The sequence below is a fragment of the Archocentrus centrarchus genome, chromosome 23, assembly GCF_007364275.1.
Source record: "Archocentrus centrarchus isolate MPI-CPG fArcCen1 chromosome 23, fArcCen1, whole genome shotgun sequence".
Lineage (NCBI taxonomy): Eukaryota > Metazoa > Chordata > Actinopteri > Cichliformes > Cichlidae > Archocentrus > Archocentrus centrarchus.
In genome coordinates, this window is record NC_044368.1 from 23,634,700 (window position 1) to 23,654,631 (window position 19,932).

General features: G+C 44.4%; 1 protein-coding gene across 4 annotated transcripts in view; it reads left to right on the top strand.

Annotated features, from left to right (window-relative positions):
• sox5 (SRY-box transcription factor 5) overlaps nucleotides 1-19,932 on the top strand; it is a 116,056-nt gene that overhangs the window by 80,913 nt on the left and 15,211 nt on the right. For all 4 annotated transcript variants that reach the window (XM_030720612.1, XM_030720610.1, XM_030720611.1 and 1 more), the window contains exons 7-9: nucleotides 5,819-5,945; nucleotides 9,688-9,773; nucleotides 17,357-17,521. In XM_030720612.1, the coding sequence (XP_030576472.1) occupies nucleotides 5,819-5,945; nucleotides 9,688-9,773; nucleotides 17,357-17,521 (378 nt within the window). The remainder of the gene's footprint in view (nucleotides 1-5,818; nucleotides 5,946-9,687; nucleotides 9,774-17,356; nucleotides 17,522-19,932) is intronic.

The window sequence follows — 19,932 nt, forward strand, 5'->3', positions numbered from 1 at the left end:
TGGTGTAAGAAAGTTCATTTGCACAGACGGGCATAACAGCAGCAGAGGCTAATGGCATACAGTATGAGCAACACACACACTCACACATGTGCACCTTCATTGTGTAGACGCTCATTAGTCTTCACAAGTCAGTGATTGGCTGTCTTCTCGCTCTGACTAATTGATTCTACCTGAAATGATCCATGATTTAGCATCACTTACAATCCATTAATTTTAATCACCCACTACACACACACACACACACATTCACATTGTTTTACTTTTTGAGGGAGCTTTCATTTCACAATCCTATTCTTTGTTCTCTCCCGGATTTAACATTTTATCCCGATTAACCATCGAAACCTATCCTTTAATCTTTAAGTTATCGCTGACTTTGCCATAATCCTGCACAAAAACACCAAACATGACTAAACCTCTCCCTCTGGGTAAGTACGGAGCAGGAAAAATGCCCTTTGTTATAAAACTTTGTGCTCATGCCAAGGGTTGAATCTAACTTGTCCACAGAAGAATTCCAAAACAGGAACATGTGTGAGCATAAGGACATGCAGACACACAAAAACACGCGCACACACTTTCCTACCCCCTGCTAGGGGCCTTCTTGTTAAGCTTGAAGGGGTGAGCACATTTTCTCAAACTTCCCTTTACTTTCCTTCTCGTTTCGTCTCATTCTAATTAAACGACTTGTCTCCGAGGCTCCCCCCGGTGTTTGCCGGGGACGACTGTTGCTGCCATGCGAGGAAGCGCGACAGGGATGAAAGCAGCTCACCTGCCGTGAGGCTCAGGGCTTACCTTGAGAACATGCACACATTTTTATAGAATTGCTAGACACAAATGCACAATGTATATTGAAACAGAGGGATGAGGGAACACAAGTGTGTCCTGCCTAATGAATCAAAACTCACTCATGCAAAGCGCACACACACACACAGAGTTTCAAGTGTGTCTGCTCGGGTTGCGCTACCCCTGTGTGCTGTCTTTAATCTCATCAAGAATCACTACCGCTATAGGTCAAAGGCAGCAAAGCAGAAAGAGAGAAAGGGGGGAAAAAAAATCAGAAAATGAGTAAAGCCACCTGATGCTTTGACTGGTTTAAGAGAGCCCAGAATTGGCGGTGACAGCGGCTAACAAGCTCTCTATTAAGGCTTTCCTACACTGGTAACTCAATCTCACACACACCCCTCTGAGTGTAATACCTGATGCAATCACAAGCACAAGCTCTGTCTCTATCTATGTTTCACTGTTGGAAAGAGGCAGAAAAAACATTTAAAAAAAAAAAGTGCTTTATTGATTTCCAAGCACACGGTGTAGAACATAAACGTAACACAGCAGCACCTCTGTAGTCTTTGCATAGGAGCAGCTAACCCAATTGGCTGTGTAATTATTTAATCACCCCCATTATACCGCAGCCAGTGTAATTTGTGTTTTCCTTACGCACTGTGTCAGTGTGCATGCACACACACATACGCACTAATAAACTGGACTGCAACCAGCCAGCCCTTTCCCACTGAGACCCACCCCCTGTCTGTCTGTCTCTCTCTCTCTCTCACACACACACACACATGCTTCCTCACTGACAGACATACCTGTGTGTGTGCATCCTGCAGTACCACTGCCACCTGAACCATGGCCCTACATTCACAACACACTGGCCTAATAGCCCACTGTCCACAGAAAGTTAATGGACTAATATTAAAAGCCAGCTCTCTCTCTCTGTCTCTCTCTCTCTCCAAATTAATTATTGGTTCTATCGCTCGCACATCCCCTCTTCAGCAATAGGTCATACAGGTCTTGCATTAATTGCCGGAGCATATGGTCGCCAACAGATTTTAGCTGTGGGACTCGCACTTTAGCGGGGGCTATTTTTTCGCGCGCTCAGATGCGAGCCATATTGTGCGGCGCTGGCAGCTATTGTTCGGCGCATTAACTTCATAGAGCTAATTACTCCCCAATAATAACTTTACCTTGGAGTTTTTAGCGCAGCGCGTGCCAACCAACCTGTTTCGCACCCCATATGTTAATTAGCGGCCACATCTTCATTATGCCGCAGCGGCGCTTTAAGTTCAAGCTGTGCCGCCTGGCGCGTGGTGAACGCAGCCTCGACTCGCTGCCAATTATCCAACTCTTGCTCCCCTCTCCGTCTCTCTTCCTCTCACTCGTTCTCCCTCTCTTGTTCATTCTGTTCTCTCTATCTGCTGTTTATTTCCTGAGAAGTTGTCTCGCCAGGGTGAATTGTCAACTTCTCTCTCTTTCCGTCCTCTTTGCCCCTGTGAAATTTCTCGAGAAAAAGTTTCACACTTGTTCTTAATATATGTGATTTTTTTTTCTTCTGCTTAGAGTAATTTTTTTCTTTGTTTTGCATTTAGTTACCACTGATTAGAGACATTTTTCAGATCCAGTTTTGTTTCAGGTTTGTGTTTTGGACGTGGAGGTGGGGTTTGCAGATAAAAGGCAGCGCCTCTTATTCTCCCCGTCAGCAGAGCAGTGTGAAGATTGTAGGTTTTCATGTTCGCTTTGGGCCTGATGTGAAAGAGAAGCTGAGGAGTGCATTATTCCCCAAAGCTCCTGCTGTTTAAGATGTGCCTTTTCCTTTATGTGAGATCTGGAGATTGTCTGATAGATCTAGCCTCACTCTCTTACTTTCTCTCGCTTTTCTTTATCCTTCTGTCAGTTTATCGTTCTCTGATTCATATAGCGCTCTCCCTCTCTTTTCTTCTTTTTGGGTTTCAAAGTTTACAATGTGATCACAAGGCAGAGCTCATGATTTATTCTCATGATTCACTGTGAGGCATTGTTGTATTTTCAATATTAGGTGAAAGATTTCAAATAGGAAAGAGAGCTCATGCAGTGTCAGGGAGATTGATCCTCCATGTTATATGATAGTCACTACACACACACACACACACACACACAGTTCAAGCAAATTTTTGGAGTCCTTGCTCTGACCTGTGTTTTCTGCTCTGTGTGCCTTTTGAAAGTCGATAAGTATGTGTGTCAGTGAGGATGCTAGGTTAGTGCTGCTACTCAGCAGCTCAGCAGCTGTTACGCTAACTCGACTACTATAAGAGCAACCTATGCACGGGAATCGTTCTCCATAAACCATTCCCTATCACACGCTTGTGTCTCTTTTTTCCCCTCCCTTTGTTTGTCTTTCGGCTGATCTTCTTATCCCATTGTGGTGACTCATACTGTACTGTAGGCTGATTAATGTCTGCCTATTGTTTGCAGACATATTGTTCTGAGATCTAGAAAGGGAGGGGATGATACAGAGGAGAAGGTGGCTTTTCTGTGATGCAACAAAAGGAGCAGAGTCATGTGCCGACACAGTCATACAGTATAGATGTGCCAGTGTGTTTATGTACAGTATATATGTGTTACATCTGCCACAAACTTATCTTACTCCACTCGTCTCCTCCCCTTCCCTCTCCTCCCTCCGGTATATTACAGCATTTCTAGCCAGCTCTATTCCAGCATATGTCCAATTAGGCCTGAAAGGCAAAGCAGAACTGTTCTGTCTGTGATTCGTCCCCGCAGGGGTCCTGTCCGAGCGTCGCGTTGGAACGCCTCCCCCTTCTGATCGTGCGTCGCAGGCGGCACGACGGTTTATGGTTAACCAAAATGGTGGAGTAATTATTGTTTTTGGTGTAAGGGGGGAACAGGAGCCGCTTGAAGAGAGCGCTGCGCTGTGATAGTTTGATTACAGTGCTGCTGGCTGCCGCGTGCCGACACACACAGGAGCAGGAGGAGGGGGATGAGGAGGAGACATAGAAACACACACACGCACACACAAATATAGAGGAATTTACAGTACACTGTAAAATCACTGAGCGACAGCCACTCTCTCTCTCTTTCTATTTACCTGTCTCAAACACTAACCACTTTAAGGGCTCACATTGCTGAGACATTACCCGATTGTACCGTGGCACCACCACTATTCTTTATGATTGTGCAGCCATTTCCTTCATTCCAGATCAATTTTCCACATCAGTCAGCTTTTACTTGCCCATTATCCTATTCAGCCATTACCTTCTCTGGTCTCCTGGCAAAATAAGAGTGACAGAAGAAGAGGAAGAGAGATTAGTTGCAAAGAGGGAGCAAAGTGCTTTGCAACCGGACAAGTGCAGGTCGTAGGCCTTAAGACATTTGATTTAAAAGGGGAAGCCTTGAAACAGGAAGTTTAGGATACTTGTCTTTTTTGTTGGGTTTTTGTTCCGTTTTAAATTGAGCATCGCGTTAGTTCCAGCAGGCTTTGGAGTCAGCCTCAGGCACTAGTCCCGGCAGATCAGCTGTTCTCATTGCCAGTCACATCAGCTGATGGCTCTGCTAACAGCTTTCTGTGCATCCTGTTGGCATATTTCAAAGGGGCATATTATCAGCCTGGCTGCTGTGGCCCCTGCAAGCCACTTTGCAACCCAACCCCACCTCAGTTCCTCCTTTCATGCCTTTTTCTAACTCAGTCAGTGTCACATCATTGATGCCTGCTCTGTTCTGGGCTGCTCTCCCTGAATTTAGTTTTTCCACAAATGTGCAGGGAGGTCCCAGAGCAGAGGCATACTGCCAAATACAAATTATTGCAGATGGAAATAACAATCTTCTTTTTGACTATAGTCATCCTGACACAAATCTGTTTATGCTATGAAACAGAAACAGGCACCATTAAAGGTATCATTAAACAGACAGAAGTAGACAAAATACTGTTTAAGGAGATTATACTGCAAGACCTGCATTTTGTACTTTTAATTTTATTTGAGTACAGTGTGGGCGCAGCATTGTTGTGTTCTTGCCATTTAATGTTCCAAAAACTGGTGGCCAGTGAAAACTGTATGTTTCTAGTTATTGAAAAAAAAAAAAAACAACAAAGAGAGCGAGATGTGCCCTCAGGCTGGCTCTGACAATTATGCAATATTGTCACAGCCTGGAAAGGAAAGGAAAGGAAACTAAAAGAAAGGAAAGGAAAGCAAACTTTTTAAAAATGATTTAATTCTGACTTTTTAAAGAAAATTTTCACTGGCTTTGGTTCGAGATCCTTCGCTGTCCTCATCCAGCAGTACACCTTAGCTTTAGGTAGATAAGCTCTATTATTTCCCTCCTTCTCCCACCTTTTTCCACTCCCCCTCTCTTCCTCGCCTCATCTTCTCCTATCTTTCCTCTCAAACTGTCAGTCAGTCCATCACACGCAAGTCTTTGTGTGTTGTTTTTGGCAGAACGCTGTTTAGTGCAACCATCTGTCTCCTACTTCTCTCTCTCTCTCCTTCTCTCTCTCTCCTGTCATCCTTGCCAAAGTCACCCATCGGAGGAGCTTTTTTTTTTTTTTCCCTGCGTCTCCTTTTAAAATCCTGGAAACCTTATGAAGTCGTATGGCTCTCTGCCGACAGGCGTGCAGAGAGGGTTGTGTCTGTGTGTTTGCGTGTTGGTGTGTGTTTTGGTTGGTGGGAGGTTTGATGCAGGGAGAATGGAAGAGAGCACTGTCTTCCAAATAAAACGAAAAGGCCAGCTGTTGTTAGAGTTTAGTGAACTGTCCTCATGACGTGGCTTTTTGTGTTTAAAATGACAAGATGCTCTCTTTACAGTCATGTGTGCCACTCTGACTACATGCACACAGTATATGTATATGAATGTATATGATTCTGTTAGTGTACATGCACACCTTTATTTTCAGCATCGTTGTCCATATTGTTCCCCATGCATGTACACATGACGAGATGTACAAATGGACAGGTTGTAATGTTTGTCTCTCTCCTTTCTTTCTTTCTCTCACCTCATTTTCCTTTTTCCCCCTTTCCCCTCTTCCTCCCCCCTGTCCTTCCCCCTCCTTCATCAGCAGGTCCAGGGCCAGCTCCCTCCACTGATGATTCCTGTCTTTCCCCCAGACCAGCGAACCCTTGCGGCAGCTGCGGCCCAGCAGGGCTTCCTAATGCCCCCTGGCTTCAACTACAAGCCTGGCTGCAGTGAGTGGCATCCATGTGCACGCACACACACACACGCACGCTGTACATTCATGAATAGGTGCAACTTTCAGAGTAGCTTTTATGTGTGATGTTTCACATGTTTTTCACCAAGCAAGCAAGGTAGAGTCTACCATTTTCCCACACAAGGAGTCTGGTTGTTTCCCAAAAGACGAGCTCGCCCCTATAACAACATCTCCCTCTTAATAGAAAAACCAGTCCAAATACACCCTTCCTGTTTACACTCTCTTTATCTCTCTCTCCCTCTCTCACTCAGTCCTTTTGGCTCCTTCCTTTTGTCTTGTCTATTTTTTGATGTATAAAAGCAACAAAATGAAGGCGTCCTGCTGAATTTTTTTTTTTTTTTGGCTATCACGCTCCGGCTGTGTGGCAATGTGTTGTTTACCATGATAGAGAGAGAGAGAGACACAGAGATGGAGAGAGAGAGAGAAAAAGAGAGAGGTTGGTGCTTGCCAGGGGATGCTGAGAATAAATGCACAGTGGGGGGGGTTAGCAGAAGGGGGGGAGGGAGGGTGGTAATGTGACCTGCCCCAGGTTCTCCTCACATTAACACAGGACGCAGCCAGAACATGTTTCCAACGCAGCCCACACGCAACAACACACACATACACACAAACGTCCAGACAGCCAGAGATGGCTTTATGGTATTGCAAACACACACACACACACACACAAATCTAAGACACAAATATGTAAGCGTGCACACAGGCTCATGCACACTCAGTCCCGCCTCAGTCCCGCAACCCCCCCCTCCCCACTTAGAGTTTCACAGCTTCCCAAACAAGTCCATTCCATTTTAATTAGTGCCATCTTCACCCACGCCCACTGCCCACGTAAATACCCTGTCAAGTAGTGGGCTTGTCTTTTCACTGCCTCAGCCAACTCCAACCGGACTGGCACACTGCAGCAGGCCAAGCCGCCCCTGAGAAAACTCTCTGGCAACTTTTGAAGTTGTTGTGAGTTGATGTAGTTTGGTGGTGAAGCTCTAAATAGGACATGTGTAGCATTGTGCGCTGACATATTCTCACGGCGCTTCGCAGTTATGAATAAATTTCATTTGCACAGTATGGATTTCTGTGCATTCAAAGCCTCTCCTGTTTAAGCACTTGAATAGTAATGTAACACTTTAAGATAACAGGAGTTTTTCTTTTTGGTGAGTTAAGGACTAAATAAATGCAAAACACACCTGTGTTTTTGCAACTTTATGAAAAAGCTGGTCTTTTTTTTTTTTTTTTTTTTTTTTTTTTAAAGAGAACCTAGCATACTTATCTCACCTCCAGATATTTATTTTTGGACTCTAATAGGATAACTTTGTATGATTAACAGTTCCAAATAATCTTATTTAATCTGATGCTGGGCCTTCATGCAGTCCACTGTCTGAAACGTGCCATTTTAGCTCTTCTTCCTGAAAGCCAAATTTCTTCTGATTGAGTGCCACTCTCACACAGAAGCTTTGAACAGCAGGTGGGTGGGATTTCTGTGCTCATAGCTGGAGGAAGGGCTGCAATGACCATATTAAAGATGTTTGATTTGATGTTTGCTCTTTATGACATCATATGGCTCAAAAAACGAAGTGTTTCGAGCAGTCTGAAGCCCGAGCGTCAGACTCAGGGAATGCTTTCATGTTTATTGACCTCTTTATTTAAAATTTTTAGCCATGTTTCATATCCTTAACTGTAACAGTAAACAGGAAAAGCATAATAGGTCCTACTTTTCCACTTATGAACACACAATGTGCAACTCATATCTCAGTTACTGCAGACAGTGTTTTAGTAATACTGATGCCATCATAAACCAGTATTTCCTGCACTAAAGTTGAGACTAAAATGGGGATTCAGAGATCCAGCCTTGTACTTAAAAAAATGCTTCACCAAAACTTTGCCACATCTGAAGTACATAACACAGGCTTTCTTTTCAAAAATTAAAACTGTGAGTAACTTCAGCAAACGCTCGGGGCACAGTAACACATTAATCACTTATTTTTACAGCTTTAGTCTTTGTGACAAGCAAATTGCACCGTCTACTTGTTGCTTTCACGGTAAAAATGGGTGTAGTGCCTCTGTAAAAAAAATTTTTTTTAAAGTAAAAATTGCTAAATTGTAACATCAAAGTGACACTGATAGTGTTTTTGTATATATGGCTCGCCCTCATCGATCTCCGTCTTTCGTCTGTTTGTCAGTGAGAAATCTCAGCCTCTTCCGCCTAGGTCGCTGTCCCCGAGCCAAGAGCAACATGTTTGCTTTTCTCTGTCCTTCTCTCTTTTGTTACAGCGACCCCCAGGAGGAGCATAAATATCCACTGGGCTCATGTTTGTCCAGGGAGCAAGGAGAAAAGACCAATCTCCTAGAATACACAGTCCTGAAATAATTCTTTAATCCCTCCTGCCCTCCTTCCCGACTGGAGAAAGGAATGTCTCAGCTTTGCTTTCACTTTTTTTTTTTTTTTGTTTTGTTTTTTCCCCTTTCTTTTTTTTTTAAGAGTGAGGATGTATGGGAAAATATGCTGGAAGGAAAGTCTAGCTTATGCCAAGCTTAGACACAGACACACAAACTGCACATGGGCAAATACACACAATAGAAGGTTGTGATGCAGCTGACCACTGCGCTGAAGGTTCAGGTCAGAAATGCAAGGTCGAGCACTGAGAACATTCTCAAGTTTTCTTCAAGAAGTTTCCTGAATTAGATATCAGCAGAAAAGCCTGATCCTCCTCCAACAACTTTTCTTTAGTTAGAGAGCAAGTTCAAATGCACATCAGAGCTGTCAACCAACATGTATGACCATAATTAAACAGCGTATCCTCTGCTTTTCTCCCTTCTGCTCCTCTCCCTGCTGTCCCTCACCCTCCACCTCCTCCTTGCTGTTATCTCTGACCTTTCTGTCCCTCTTTCTCTTTCTCTCTCGCTCTGAGTAATTACAGTGGAGCCTATCTGCACCTACTAACTAATAATCCAAACTCGCCCTTTTCTCCCCTTTCTTTCTCCACCTCCCTCTCCTCTTTGCTTCTGTCATCTCTTCCACCCTGCTCATCCATCTTTCTCTTGTTTTATCATTTCTGACAGAGGGGGCATTGGGGGGGGGGGGGCAAAAAGGAGAGGTAGAGAGTAACTTGTGAAGATGGCAACAAGAAAGGAAACAAGCAAAGGAGAAGAGCGAGGCAAGAAGTGAAAGCAGAGCTGTGTCCATAGAGCAGGAGAACAGACAGTTGAAGGGAAAAAAGTGAGAGGAGAGAACAGCAATCGGCAGTCGCGGCTCTTAATTACGGTGCTGGGGCTGGCTTTATCAGAATCCCTTCACCTCACTGCTCTTTGTCAGGGGGTATTAAGGAGGAGGACACACAATCAGGCTTTTCATTAGGGCCCTACCGGCAGCGCACACAAAGGATGGCTTTAACAGCTGCAGAAAGGGACTCAGGTGGCGGCAGTGGTGGTGGGAGAGAGGGTTTATGGGGTGAGGAGAGAGGAGAGAGGGACCAAAGTGGGAGGAGAAAAACAAAAGAATGAGGGGAAAGAGTGGACAAGAGAGATGGAAGTTGATAGGAGAGTAAGATGGAGACATGGGTGGAGAAGGGGCCACAGAGCGTCCAAAATGAACCCTAACAGGGAGATATGAAAAGAAAGGGGGGGAAGAGGTGCCACTGGTGTGTAAAATGCATTAAAAGCAATCATTGTTTTTGATTTTATATTTTATTTTATAGAGGAAAAAAAAATGTGATTCTTGTCTTCAGGTGACCCCTACCCTCTCCAGCTCATCCCCACAACAATGGCTGCTGCTGCTGCCGCCACACCAGGCCTGGGCCCCCTACAGCTCCAGGTAAGCCTCCAGCAGCCACAGCTGATCTCTCAGAAATAAAGTGAGGGTCCAAAAACATGAAATGACTTCCAACAGCAGCCAGAAACCTTCAAATATCACAGACGTTTCCCTTCTCACTCGGATGATGATGCCATTGTGAACGGTTCCCCTAACCCTGACAGCGTTCACACCACATTCTGCTGCCCACTGAGCTAGACAGGATCACAAACACAGCCACAGGGGGGGATGCGCAGCTGTCACTTTCAGCCAAAGTGTTGACACCAAAGTGATCCCACAAAAACATGATCTTCATGATCAGCACTCCAAAAAAATAAATAAATAACAGAGAGCTGACAAATGTAAGCGTAGCCCTCGGCTTTGTCCTGTGATAGGAAGCAAATGGGATTGATGCAGTTCAGCGGGAGCTGGCATGCAGAGTAGAGCACAGAAATATTCAGATCGGCTGTCAGAGGTAATTTGTGGGTGATGCTGAAGACATTTCAATCTCCTTTAACAGCACAGACTACACTTTACTGAAGCCCCCTTTTTGCAGCCGGAGGAATAGGTCTGGATCACTGTACTCAAGCATACCTTCAAAGTGAATTGTCCAGCACCTTTTATCATTAACGTGGACCCAGTGCGCAAATGCCATCAGCAGAACTGCATCACAAACCACAAGTGAAAGCATTCAAGTAATTGTCTGACCTTCAGTTTGTCTTTTCACTGCTAAAGTCTGCATGTAGAAAGTTGCAAAAGTATCCAAACTCAAACACATTCCTCATTTTATCTGTTTTGGAGATGTGACCAAACCAAGGAACTATGACAGTGTTAGACCCAGATTTTAAGGGGCAGCTCACATCTACATGCACTTCAGGGCTACTGTAGAAAGCAGAGCAGAGATATGAGAGACTTTAAGCGGGGGAGAGCTAACATCTGTTATCCAGCTTATAAGGAAGATGGGATTGGTACTTTTCCTCTGTGTGTATGTAAAATAGGTGGCCTTCCACTTATGTAATCTTGGCCACTCTCTCCCCCACGTAGAAAAACACACACGACTGGAACTCACAGATCCACGTGGGCTTCGGGGCCCCCTCTCACAGAGGTTAAGCGCTTGCACTGGCATCTTCTCACTCGCCTGTGATCTGAAACACATTAAGCTCCAGTGTCGGGCTCAGCCTCTGTACGCTCGACCACCTCTGTATATGTGAGAGAAACAGCTGCATTTGACACACATTTTCGTGTATTTCAACACGTCTTTTCACTTGCACACAAGGGGAATGATGGGAAAATGTGGGTTAAAGGTCAGGCAGAGGGTGTGTTTTACATTTGCACCTGTCAGCCAAACATGCAGCTCCATATGCTTAGACACTACAGGGAGAACAGAATAGCTGTGTAACTCTATCATGGCGAGCGGACCCCGCTGTCGCCACTGATTTCATTATTGCTCGCATGTGTGTATGTGTGCGTTTAGCCCCAGAATAATTTTCTCTGTCTGTTATCACTGCCTCAATCTAGCTGTCCATATGTTCGACTGTGTTCAGGCTCACTCAAAATCTCCAGTTGAACAGCTTTTTGTCCACCTTGCAATCAGATTTCCACCCCCCCAAGCAGGAAAGGGTGAAAGAACACGAGTGTTAAAAAAAACAAAACAAAACATCTCACTCAGTCAGATTTCTTTCTTCCAATCCTCCCAGAGAAATACACATCCTCACGCACGCGCGCACAAACACAGGCGCACGTCGAGATTAAGGCTTTGTCACAAAGAAACGGATTTGCCAGGGCCAAAACAAGTACAGATGACTCAATGTGGATGGATTTCCTTTGGGATCGTCTCCGCGCCCTCATTTGATAAGGAGGTGTTTCTGTCGCCCAGACGAGACACGACAGTTAGCTCGGGCCTCGGGTCGCCACGGCAACACAGTGGTTTGGCGGGGAAGACACGAGTGAACCCATTCAGCTGACACACATACGCAAATGAAGACTGAAAATGAAAGATTTTCAGATACAATGGACAATAAACTGAGGTGCGTTCAGGAGAACATGCAGACATGCCCACCGATGTGATTTCAGCATGTGGACATGACTTGAAGTGCACGCGCGCGTGCACAAGCGTACTGATTATACACACGCTTCACATATATGCTACACCTGACCTTATCTCGCATACACCTGGGGATTTTTATTGTAAGCTTTAGTCTTCAACAACTACATGAAGAATCTGTATTTGCTGTCCGAATTAAATGAAATTCAGTCAGTCATCAGCTTTGGTACCACAGTACAGTGGATTGACTCATTTGGGGAAACTGGTATATTGGTATTACTATAGGAAGCACACGCTCTAAGCATGCATCCTCATACACACCCACTGATACAGTAAAACTGCATTTGGCTCCTTGCTGGATCAGTTAGTCAATAAATGACTTATTGTTTAAAACCAACATTGGCTGCTGTTCAAGCGGCATTAAAAGGCCACTACAGTACATTAGTATTGTGCTTGTATTGATGAAAGAGTACACAAGGCAACTGAGTCTGTGATATGGATATACTGACCCCCTGCTGTTCAGCAGTTACTCGGTGAAACTCCAGTTTTATAAGTGTAGCCTCTCATGGGCCTCACCACTGGTTGTCTTGGGTAAAGTTAGGCCAATGGCTCAGCTGATACATTTTTATGAGTCCACGGGTCAAAAGTTACATACAGCACGGTATTTGCTTAAACGTGCCCACATTTCCTACACAACCGGAAGCTGCTTTGCAACCCGTATTCACCACAGCGCCTCCTTTCATACTGCGTCTGACTTCATCTGTGTCCTGTTTTCAATAATGCCTCCTCTGTTCTGTTTGACGGTCTTTCTGCTGCTCTCAGCAAAACACAACCATCCCGCCAAATATAAATGACTGCAGATGGAACTGAAACTTATTTACCCACTGAATTTATTAGAGGAGTCTTTAATTATGTCATGGATTATGACAAGTTGCAGAAATCTGTCCTTTTGGGTGTCTTGTTCCTTGTGACCACTACAGTGTACATATGAAGCAAGAAATCCAGTTTGGAATAATGGCTTAATCTGTGTGTATCCAAGAATAAGAATACTGAGAGAAAACCTTTCAAAGGCACAGTGTTGAGATAAGTGCAGTTCTTAGAAAAATGTATTAAACTCAGTGATTTAAAGCTTTTTTTTTTTCCTATGTTTGAACCACCGTCCATATAAATCAACAGAGTGGCTCTTAAAGTCAATGGAAGCTTAACACAGAATCCTCTACAGAAGCTTTTCAAGGGAGTGGAGGCTTTGGAGTGTACAAGGTTGGCATTTAGCATCTTAATCTGTGGGTTGAGTGTGACATTGTGCATTAGAGCATGTTAATCTGGCTCCCTATTGACCCTTGATATCATTGATATCATCCACATCACACAAATGGACTGAGAAGGACAGACAGAGAATTGAAAAATGAAAAGAAAATCCACTTATCCTGGTGAGGGAGGGAGAGAGAGAGAGAGATTGGTGATAACGCCAAAAAGGCAAAAGTACCAGAGGATGATCAGCTGAAAGGATAAACAGAGAGAAAAAGAGATGAGGGAACGGAGGTAAGCACTGGAATAAAGTGGGTTTGTGCACAAGAAAGTGTGTGTGTGTGTGTGTGTGTGTGTGTGTGTGCGGCGTGGTATAAAGAGGGTCAATGGCATGGGTCAGGCATCATATGGAGAGGCAGATGTTGGAACATATTGTCCTGGATTACCGCACTGTACACCGGAGACATAGATGGACGAACAACGGACAGGCGGTTGGAGGGAGGAGGGGGAAAGAGAGAGAGAGAGAGGAACAGATGAGAGGAGGTAGACGAGAAATCAATCTATCTTATCTGGAAGGAAGGAAGAAAACAAAGCAGTTTTCTCAGATGCTCCAGAGTTGGTATCTCCTCAGTGCTAGGTAAATTTTTGAGATAGTGGTGTGAGCCAGTAGGCAGATAAAACACTTAATGAGTAAGGGGAGACAGATTTTTGATGTAAAATACAGTTCATATAAACATTTTGGTCTATAAATTATATTTTGAGCGGCAGATTTTGTATTCTGTCTTTAAATTCTGGTGAAATTACAAAATAAAGTATAGACTGCTGCAAGGTTTTTCACTTTAAGTAACTCAGCAATGTTAAAGGAAAAGCTCAATTCTTATTGGCTCTTTCGTAACACTCTTTTCAACACAGTAAAGGGAGCACAAAGGAAAAAATAACCAAAATACTTAAGATGTTTGCCGTCAAGGTATAAAGAAGGCATTGTAGTTATTTTATTTAAACTTGACCACTGTATTGTGGGGAAGTAATCTTTCTGTGTGGGTTGCTTTTATTCAGTTTATTGTAGTTCAATCACACACAGGTTTCCAAACAAGAACAAAGGCTCAAAGGCAAAATCGAAGAAGAGGTTGATAAGACGTAAAGATCGGACAGTGTTTGTGTCAGACGCTTCTGTCTAACGAAGGCTTGTCTTCGTTTTTTGCTTCTAAGTACCAAAACAACCCACAAGTGGAGGAAAAAAACACAGTCAGATAGACAGAGAAGAATCCATTAAGATCCATACAATAGTCCTCATGTCCATGTAAACAATGGAGCTCAGACTGCTCTGAGGCGCTCGCTAACTCGGACAACAAAGATGAGGCGAGCTCGTAATCTGTCTAAGGCTGCAGATTATTGACCAAGATTCACAGACACACACGCAGATCCCCAGTGACTAAGCTGACAGGAGAAACGGCAAAACAAGAGAATGGATGCAGCTTATTGTGTGTCAGTGAGGAAGCACACACACACACACACACACAGAGGGTGTCAGTACTACTAATACAACAGAGTGACCCCATGTTTTCAGTCAGAGAACACCAACAGTCTCCCATCACCTTCTCACTCCATGTCAGCAGAGTTCAGTCTGCACATGCTCTCTCACACACACACACACACACACACACACACACATGTAAAAATCATATCGACATATTGCTGGTCTCACATTAAGGGATTAGAGACAGAAAGAGGGAAGGGATGTACACACACATGCACAGCTCAGCAGTGTGCCTGGTTAGTGAGTGACATTTCAAATTCCTTAGTCTCATCCTGCAACTGCAATTGCACTCCCCCACCCCATCCCCACTCAGTGCGCCTGTGTGTGTGTGTGTGCGCCTCTGTGTGTGTGTGTGTGTTCACTCCTCCAGTCACCCCAGGGGGCTTTGCGCTGTCACTTCCTGTTTGTTGACATGCATGTCGTTGTGGCGACGCTCTGGGCACGCTCCACAGTGCCTCTGCCCTCTGTGTGCGTGCGTGTGTGTGTGAGAGAGAGAGCATGTGTTTGTGTGTCATTGCTCGCCGGCCCATTGAGCAGGCTTTGAGTGACGGGAGCTGGCCTTGTAATGGAACTCAATTCACTCCGCAAATAAAGAGGCCTTTGAACCACTGGTCCGAATATGGCAGGACACACACACACACACACACACACACACACACACACACACACTGCCTGTGGTCCACTCGCTGAGGGGGGTTTGGCTAGCTGGGAGGGGGGGTGAGGGGTGTTCATGCTCGGCTGGAAGTCCACACACTCTCCCCCTGCCTCCCCCTCCTTTCCAGGAGCTACAGTACAGCTAATTGAAGAGAAATGGGCAAGCACCGGCTGATCTGATCTCAGCGAGCTGGTCATCTGTGACACATCTGTGTAACTCGCCGCAGCAGCAACACATCCAGTGCACACAATGTACCTCGATTATTATATACACGGGTGTTTGATAAAGCTATAGCGATACTCATCAGGGATGAAATATTTGCATCTATATATTTGAAACTTAGCAGACACTGTACTTTGGAGCAAATACTAAAGTGTGAGAATCTTGCAAGAAATCGCATGAAAAAAAAAAACACGGCTCTCAACAGTCACTGAAAAAATGTGGATTGCCTTTTTTTCCTCCATGACACCAAAGTGTTTGTCAGGGATGAAGTTACCTTGGACAGTATTTTGAGTTTTACCTCTGAATGCAATTCTTGGAATGACAGGTATCTGTTTTAGAGTGAAATTATAAGTTTGGAAAATCGATAAAAGTAATAGAAACAGATAGAATACTGTAACCGAAAACATGCTTTTGCACCACAGTTGGATTGTTGGACAGTAAATTTTGTACTATATATACGGCAGTCAAGAAGAGATTGTTTCACATTCAAATATAAGATTCTTCCAAAAAGTCTCTGTGAGTGTGTGTGCGCCACCAGTTTGAATGTCTCTGGATTTTTTTGTTTTTTGGGTTGGTTTTTTTTTCAGTGGTAAAGAGATAAATGTCTTTATTTAAGAGAGCAAAGCGGAGCAGGAGCTAATGTGGCTGTCAAGAGAGACAGAGCGAGGTACAAATGGACAGAGAGAGAGAAACAGCAGTGACAGCATCTCTTCCTTGTCCATTTGCATAAACAGGCCTTTGTTTGACGCCGGTGGCCGGCAGCCAAGCACCAACAGAAGGACGGAAGTTAAACTAAAAAAAAAAAAAGGATGGTTTTCTTCCAGAAAAATATTCCACCAGAAATAAATAATAACAATTATAACTATTCAAAAAAAAACACACACACACACACATCAGTTACTTCTTGCAAAAACAACCATTATGTTCCTCTTCAGAGGCAGCACTAACAATTCAGAGAAACACAAAACCAGCGTCTTGGAGATTTATATTAGCCGACATGAAAGTAATTGAGCTTTGTGGGATGATTTTGAGAAGAAAGACAGAGAGACAGAAAGAGGCATTTATGAATATTGAAGCTTCGTCCAAGTTGTGAATATTATGCTGTGTCTGTTGCTGTGGAAATACTGGCCAGAGACTGTTTTGTGTGATACAATGCTATTGCATAAATATCCCAGAGTATGTTCGCACCATAGCAGCTCACACCATAATGCTTTTATTTAATTGGAAATTAATTAAATACATAAATAAGAATAGGGAAAACAGGTTTTTTTTTTGTCTCCTCCAGTAGTTATTGAATCAATTTATCTTTATTTTAAACCCATTTCATGACGTTTTTTGCATCTTATTGTCAACACGCTAAAAACATCACAGGGCCACAAGACACTTCTGGCATGTCCCATCTGGCATGTAGCTTTCTCTCTCTCCCCCCTTCTCCATCGGCACTTTTTTTTTTACCTTGAGCAGAGCTGGGCTTTCCATCGTGACCTCGATAGCCAGAGTGTTTGCCTTTCTCCCACGATGCACCTGGAGGGGACATGGCCATCTCGAGGCCTGTCAGAGAGGCTGTTAGCGCTTCTCCCATGGGGTGGGAGGGGGGCTGACAGTAGAGATGTCCCACTCTATCTCTCTGTCACACAAACAGAGGCCGGGCCACTAATGGCCTCTTCTTCCAGAGCTTTTTAGCCGCCTTTTTCTTTTCTTTTTTTTTTTGTGTGCGCTCTCAACTATTCATTTATTTATTCATGTCGTCCTTTCTTCTCCTTTTTTTTTTCCTCATCTGCCCCTCTCTTTTTACCCCCTCTCCTTCCTTTCTTACTGTCCCACCAACCCAACTCTCACCCCTCTCTCTACCCTGTCTCCCCCTTCCCTGTCTCTCTACCTGTCTCTCTCTGACCTTGCAGCAGTTGTATGCTGCTCAGCTTGCGGCCATGCAGGTTTCCCCCGGGGCCAAGCAGCACGGAGGCAGCCTTCCTCCCCAAGCCAACCTGGGCACACACTCCCCACCCACCAACACACATTCACAGAGCGACAAGGGCCGCAGCTCCCCACCACCAAACAAAACCAAGGTAAGGAGAATAAAAGTAATGATCTGCGCGCGCGCGCACGTGTGTGTGTGCGTGCGTGCATGTTTCTGTGGTTTGAAAGCTGGCTAACAAGGTTGCTTCATCTATAACGAGCACTATCTCATGAGTGTTTTTTAAAAACCCAGCTTAGGAAATACATTTAATTTCTGAGCTTTTTAATTAGCCATCACATCTGCTTTTCAAATTCCTGTCTCTGATATCCCTAAAGTGTTATTTTTGAAAAGTATGTGAGGAAACTGTCAGCTTTCTTTCTGTTTCTTTCTTTTCCATAAGTTTATTTTCTCAATTCAACATCAATTTGCATTTCTTGAAAAATTCTTGATACAAGTAGATTTCTTCCAGTTCATTCAGAAAAATTTAATTAAACCTCAGAAAGACTTTTGCAGCCTAATTACTAGAACTGTGTACACGTTGGCCTTTCCAGTGTAACCGCACTGACTGAGAGACTGAATGAGCTGAAAACGTGTCCCCGACCTTATTTGAGTCTTGCATTGCAGCCACATTTTTTATGTCTTTAGTTTTTCTGCCCTATCACACAAGAGCCCCAAGCAGCGATCTGCTTCTCATTCTATTCTGCACCTTAGTTCAACTCGGTCCTCGGTCAGCTCACCTCAAACACCAGAACTTTATCAGAAACCTCCAGCTGGCATCTGGCCGGATTTCAGGATGCGTTGGTGCTTCTGCCGTTTTCTCGGCTGGCTGCCCAATAGGGGCGAAGAGATGCCTTGTGACCATCCAAGTGGAATTCTATGAATATCTGCTTGGCCATTGGGACGCAGACCACCTCTTCCCCATCCTCACACACACACACACACACACACACACACACACACACAAAACCCCATGCCTCCTACCATCTTCTGTCCACTCTGTGACTCCCCTCCCCCCAAAATCATAAATGTTGTGGTCAATCACAAATAAACACACACACACTGTCTATAAGTAAGGCTCCACTATCAGATTTGTGCTCTACTTTCTGCCACATAAATCAAAGTTTTCCAGCTTCTTCTTCGTCTGTCTTCCTTCTACTTTCTTTTTCTTTCCTAAACTCTTTTTTTCCTGTGCTCTTTGTTTCCATTTCCACATCTTTTTGTACTACTTGTAACTTCATCATCCCGTCATCGCCTCCTGTGCCAATCACACACACACACACACACACACTGTCAGGACTGGTTCATGACACATGTTAAAGCTTGTGGTTGACCCCAGAGCCTGCACCCCTACTTCCTTGTCCATCAGCCCCTCCCTACATCTCCATCACATACACACACACACTCATGCTACCATCCTGCCCCCACTGTCACACACGTTATTACCATATATATGGAGGACAGGCAAGTGCTGTGGCCTGTGGTGGAGGAGAAGCAGGGAGTCGTAATGGCCTCCTCAGTCCAGCGGGAGCAGCTGACTGGGGAGTGGACCAAGGCGGACCCCGACAGTCTCCATAGAGGCAAAATCGCAGACTGACCACAGAGCTGTTCACAAACATTAGATAAGTGCTTTGAAGAGTTTTCTTTCTTGCTTCCTTCTTTCTCTTTCTTTCAGGCTGACCACTGAAGTGCTCTCACTGATTCCCTTTAACACTCTTCCTCCTGTCTTCCTCTCTTTCTCTCTCTCCGGTCGAGTGACATGTATATTTCAGTGGTGTGCTCTCCCCGTGGGCTCTATCTCAGGTCTCTAGTCATTTAAAGGCCCGCTGCCTGCCTCTGCTCACAGCTGTTTGGACTCAGGCTCACACTGCTTAAGTGCTTTACCCTCGGGTGAGACACGGACAAACACACACAGATTCAAAAAGGCACACGCGCACACACACAGGTGTCGAGCTAGACACCAGCTAGAAACCATGCATCCCCCTCACACATACACACAAACACACACACACGCTCCAATCACTGCAGCTGCAATTACAGTACGTGCAGCTTTCTTATATGCAAGAGTGGATCTTCAGATGTAAGCAGGCATGCATACAGACCTATACAATATTGTTTCAAATTATGCACCATATGCAGCCCAGTTGCCGGCATGCTTCACCTGCCAGAGAAACATAACAAATAGTAACGTCTCTTTCTTTATGTAGTTTCATTTTCAGCCCACATTAGCTGTTACAGATCCCATTCAGATACAAATCTCATACAGATCCACTGAAGTGCCATTATAGATTAACACAGAGAAGCAGTTATCATATCTTTAAACATCAGGACATTGATGCCTGTTAATTGATCTGAAATATAAAACAGCATAATGAAATAAGCAGGTCTTGTACTCAGTAGTATTGTTGGTACATTTTAAAAATACATTTGGAATTGGTTAAGTGGAAGAAGATGGATGGAATAAGACTGGGGGCAGATACTAATACTCTTAGCCGGCCCTTGTATCAGTGCACACCTATTTGA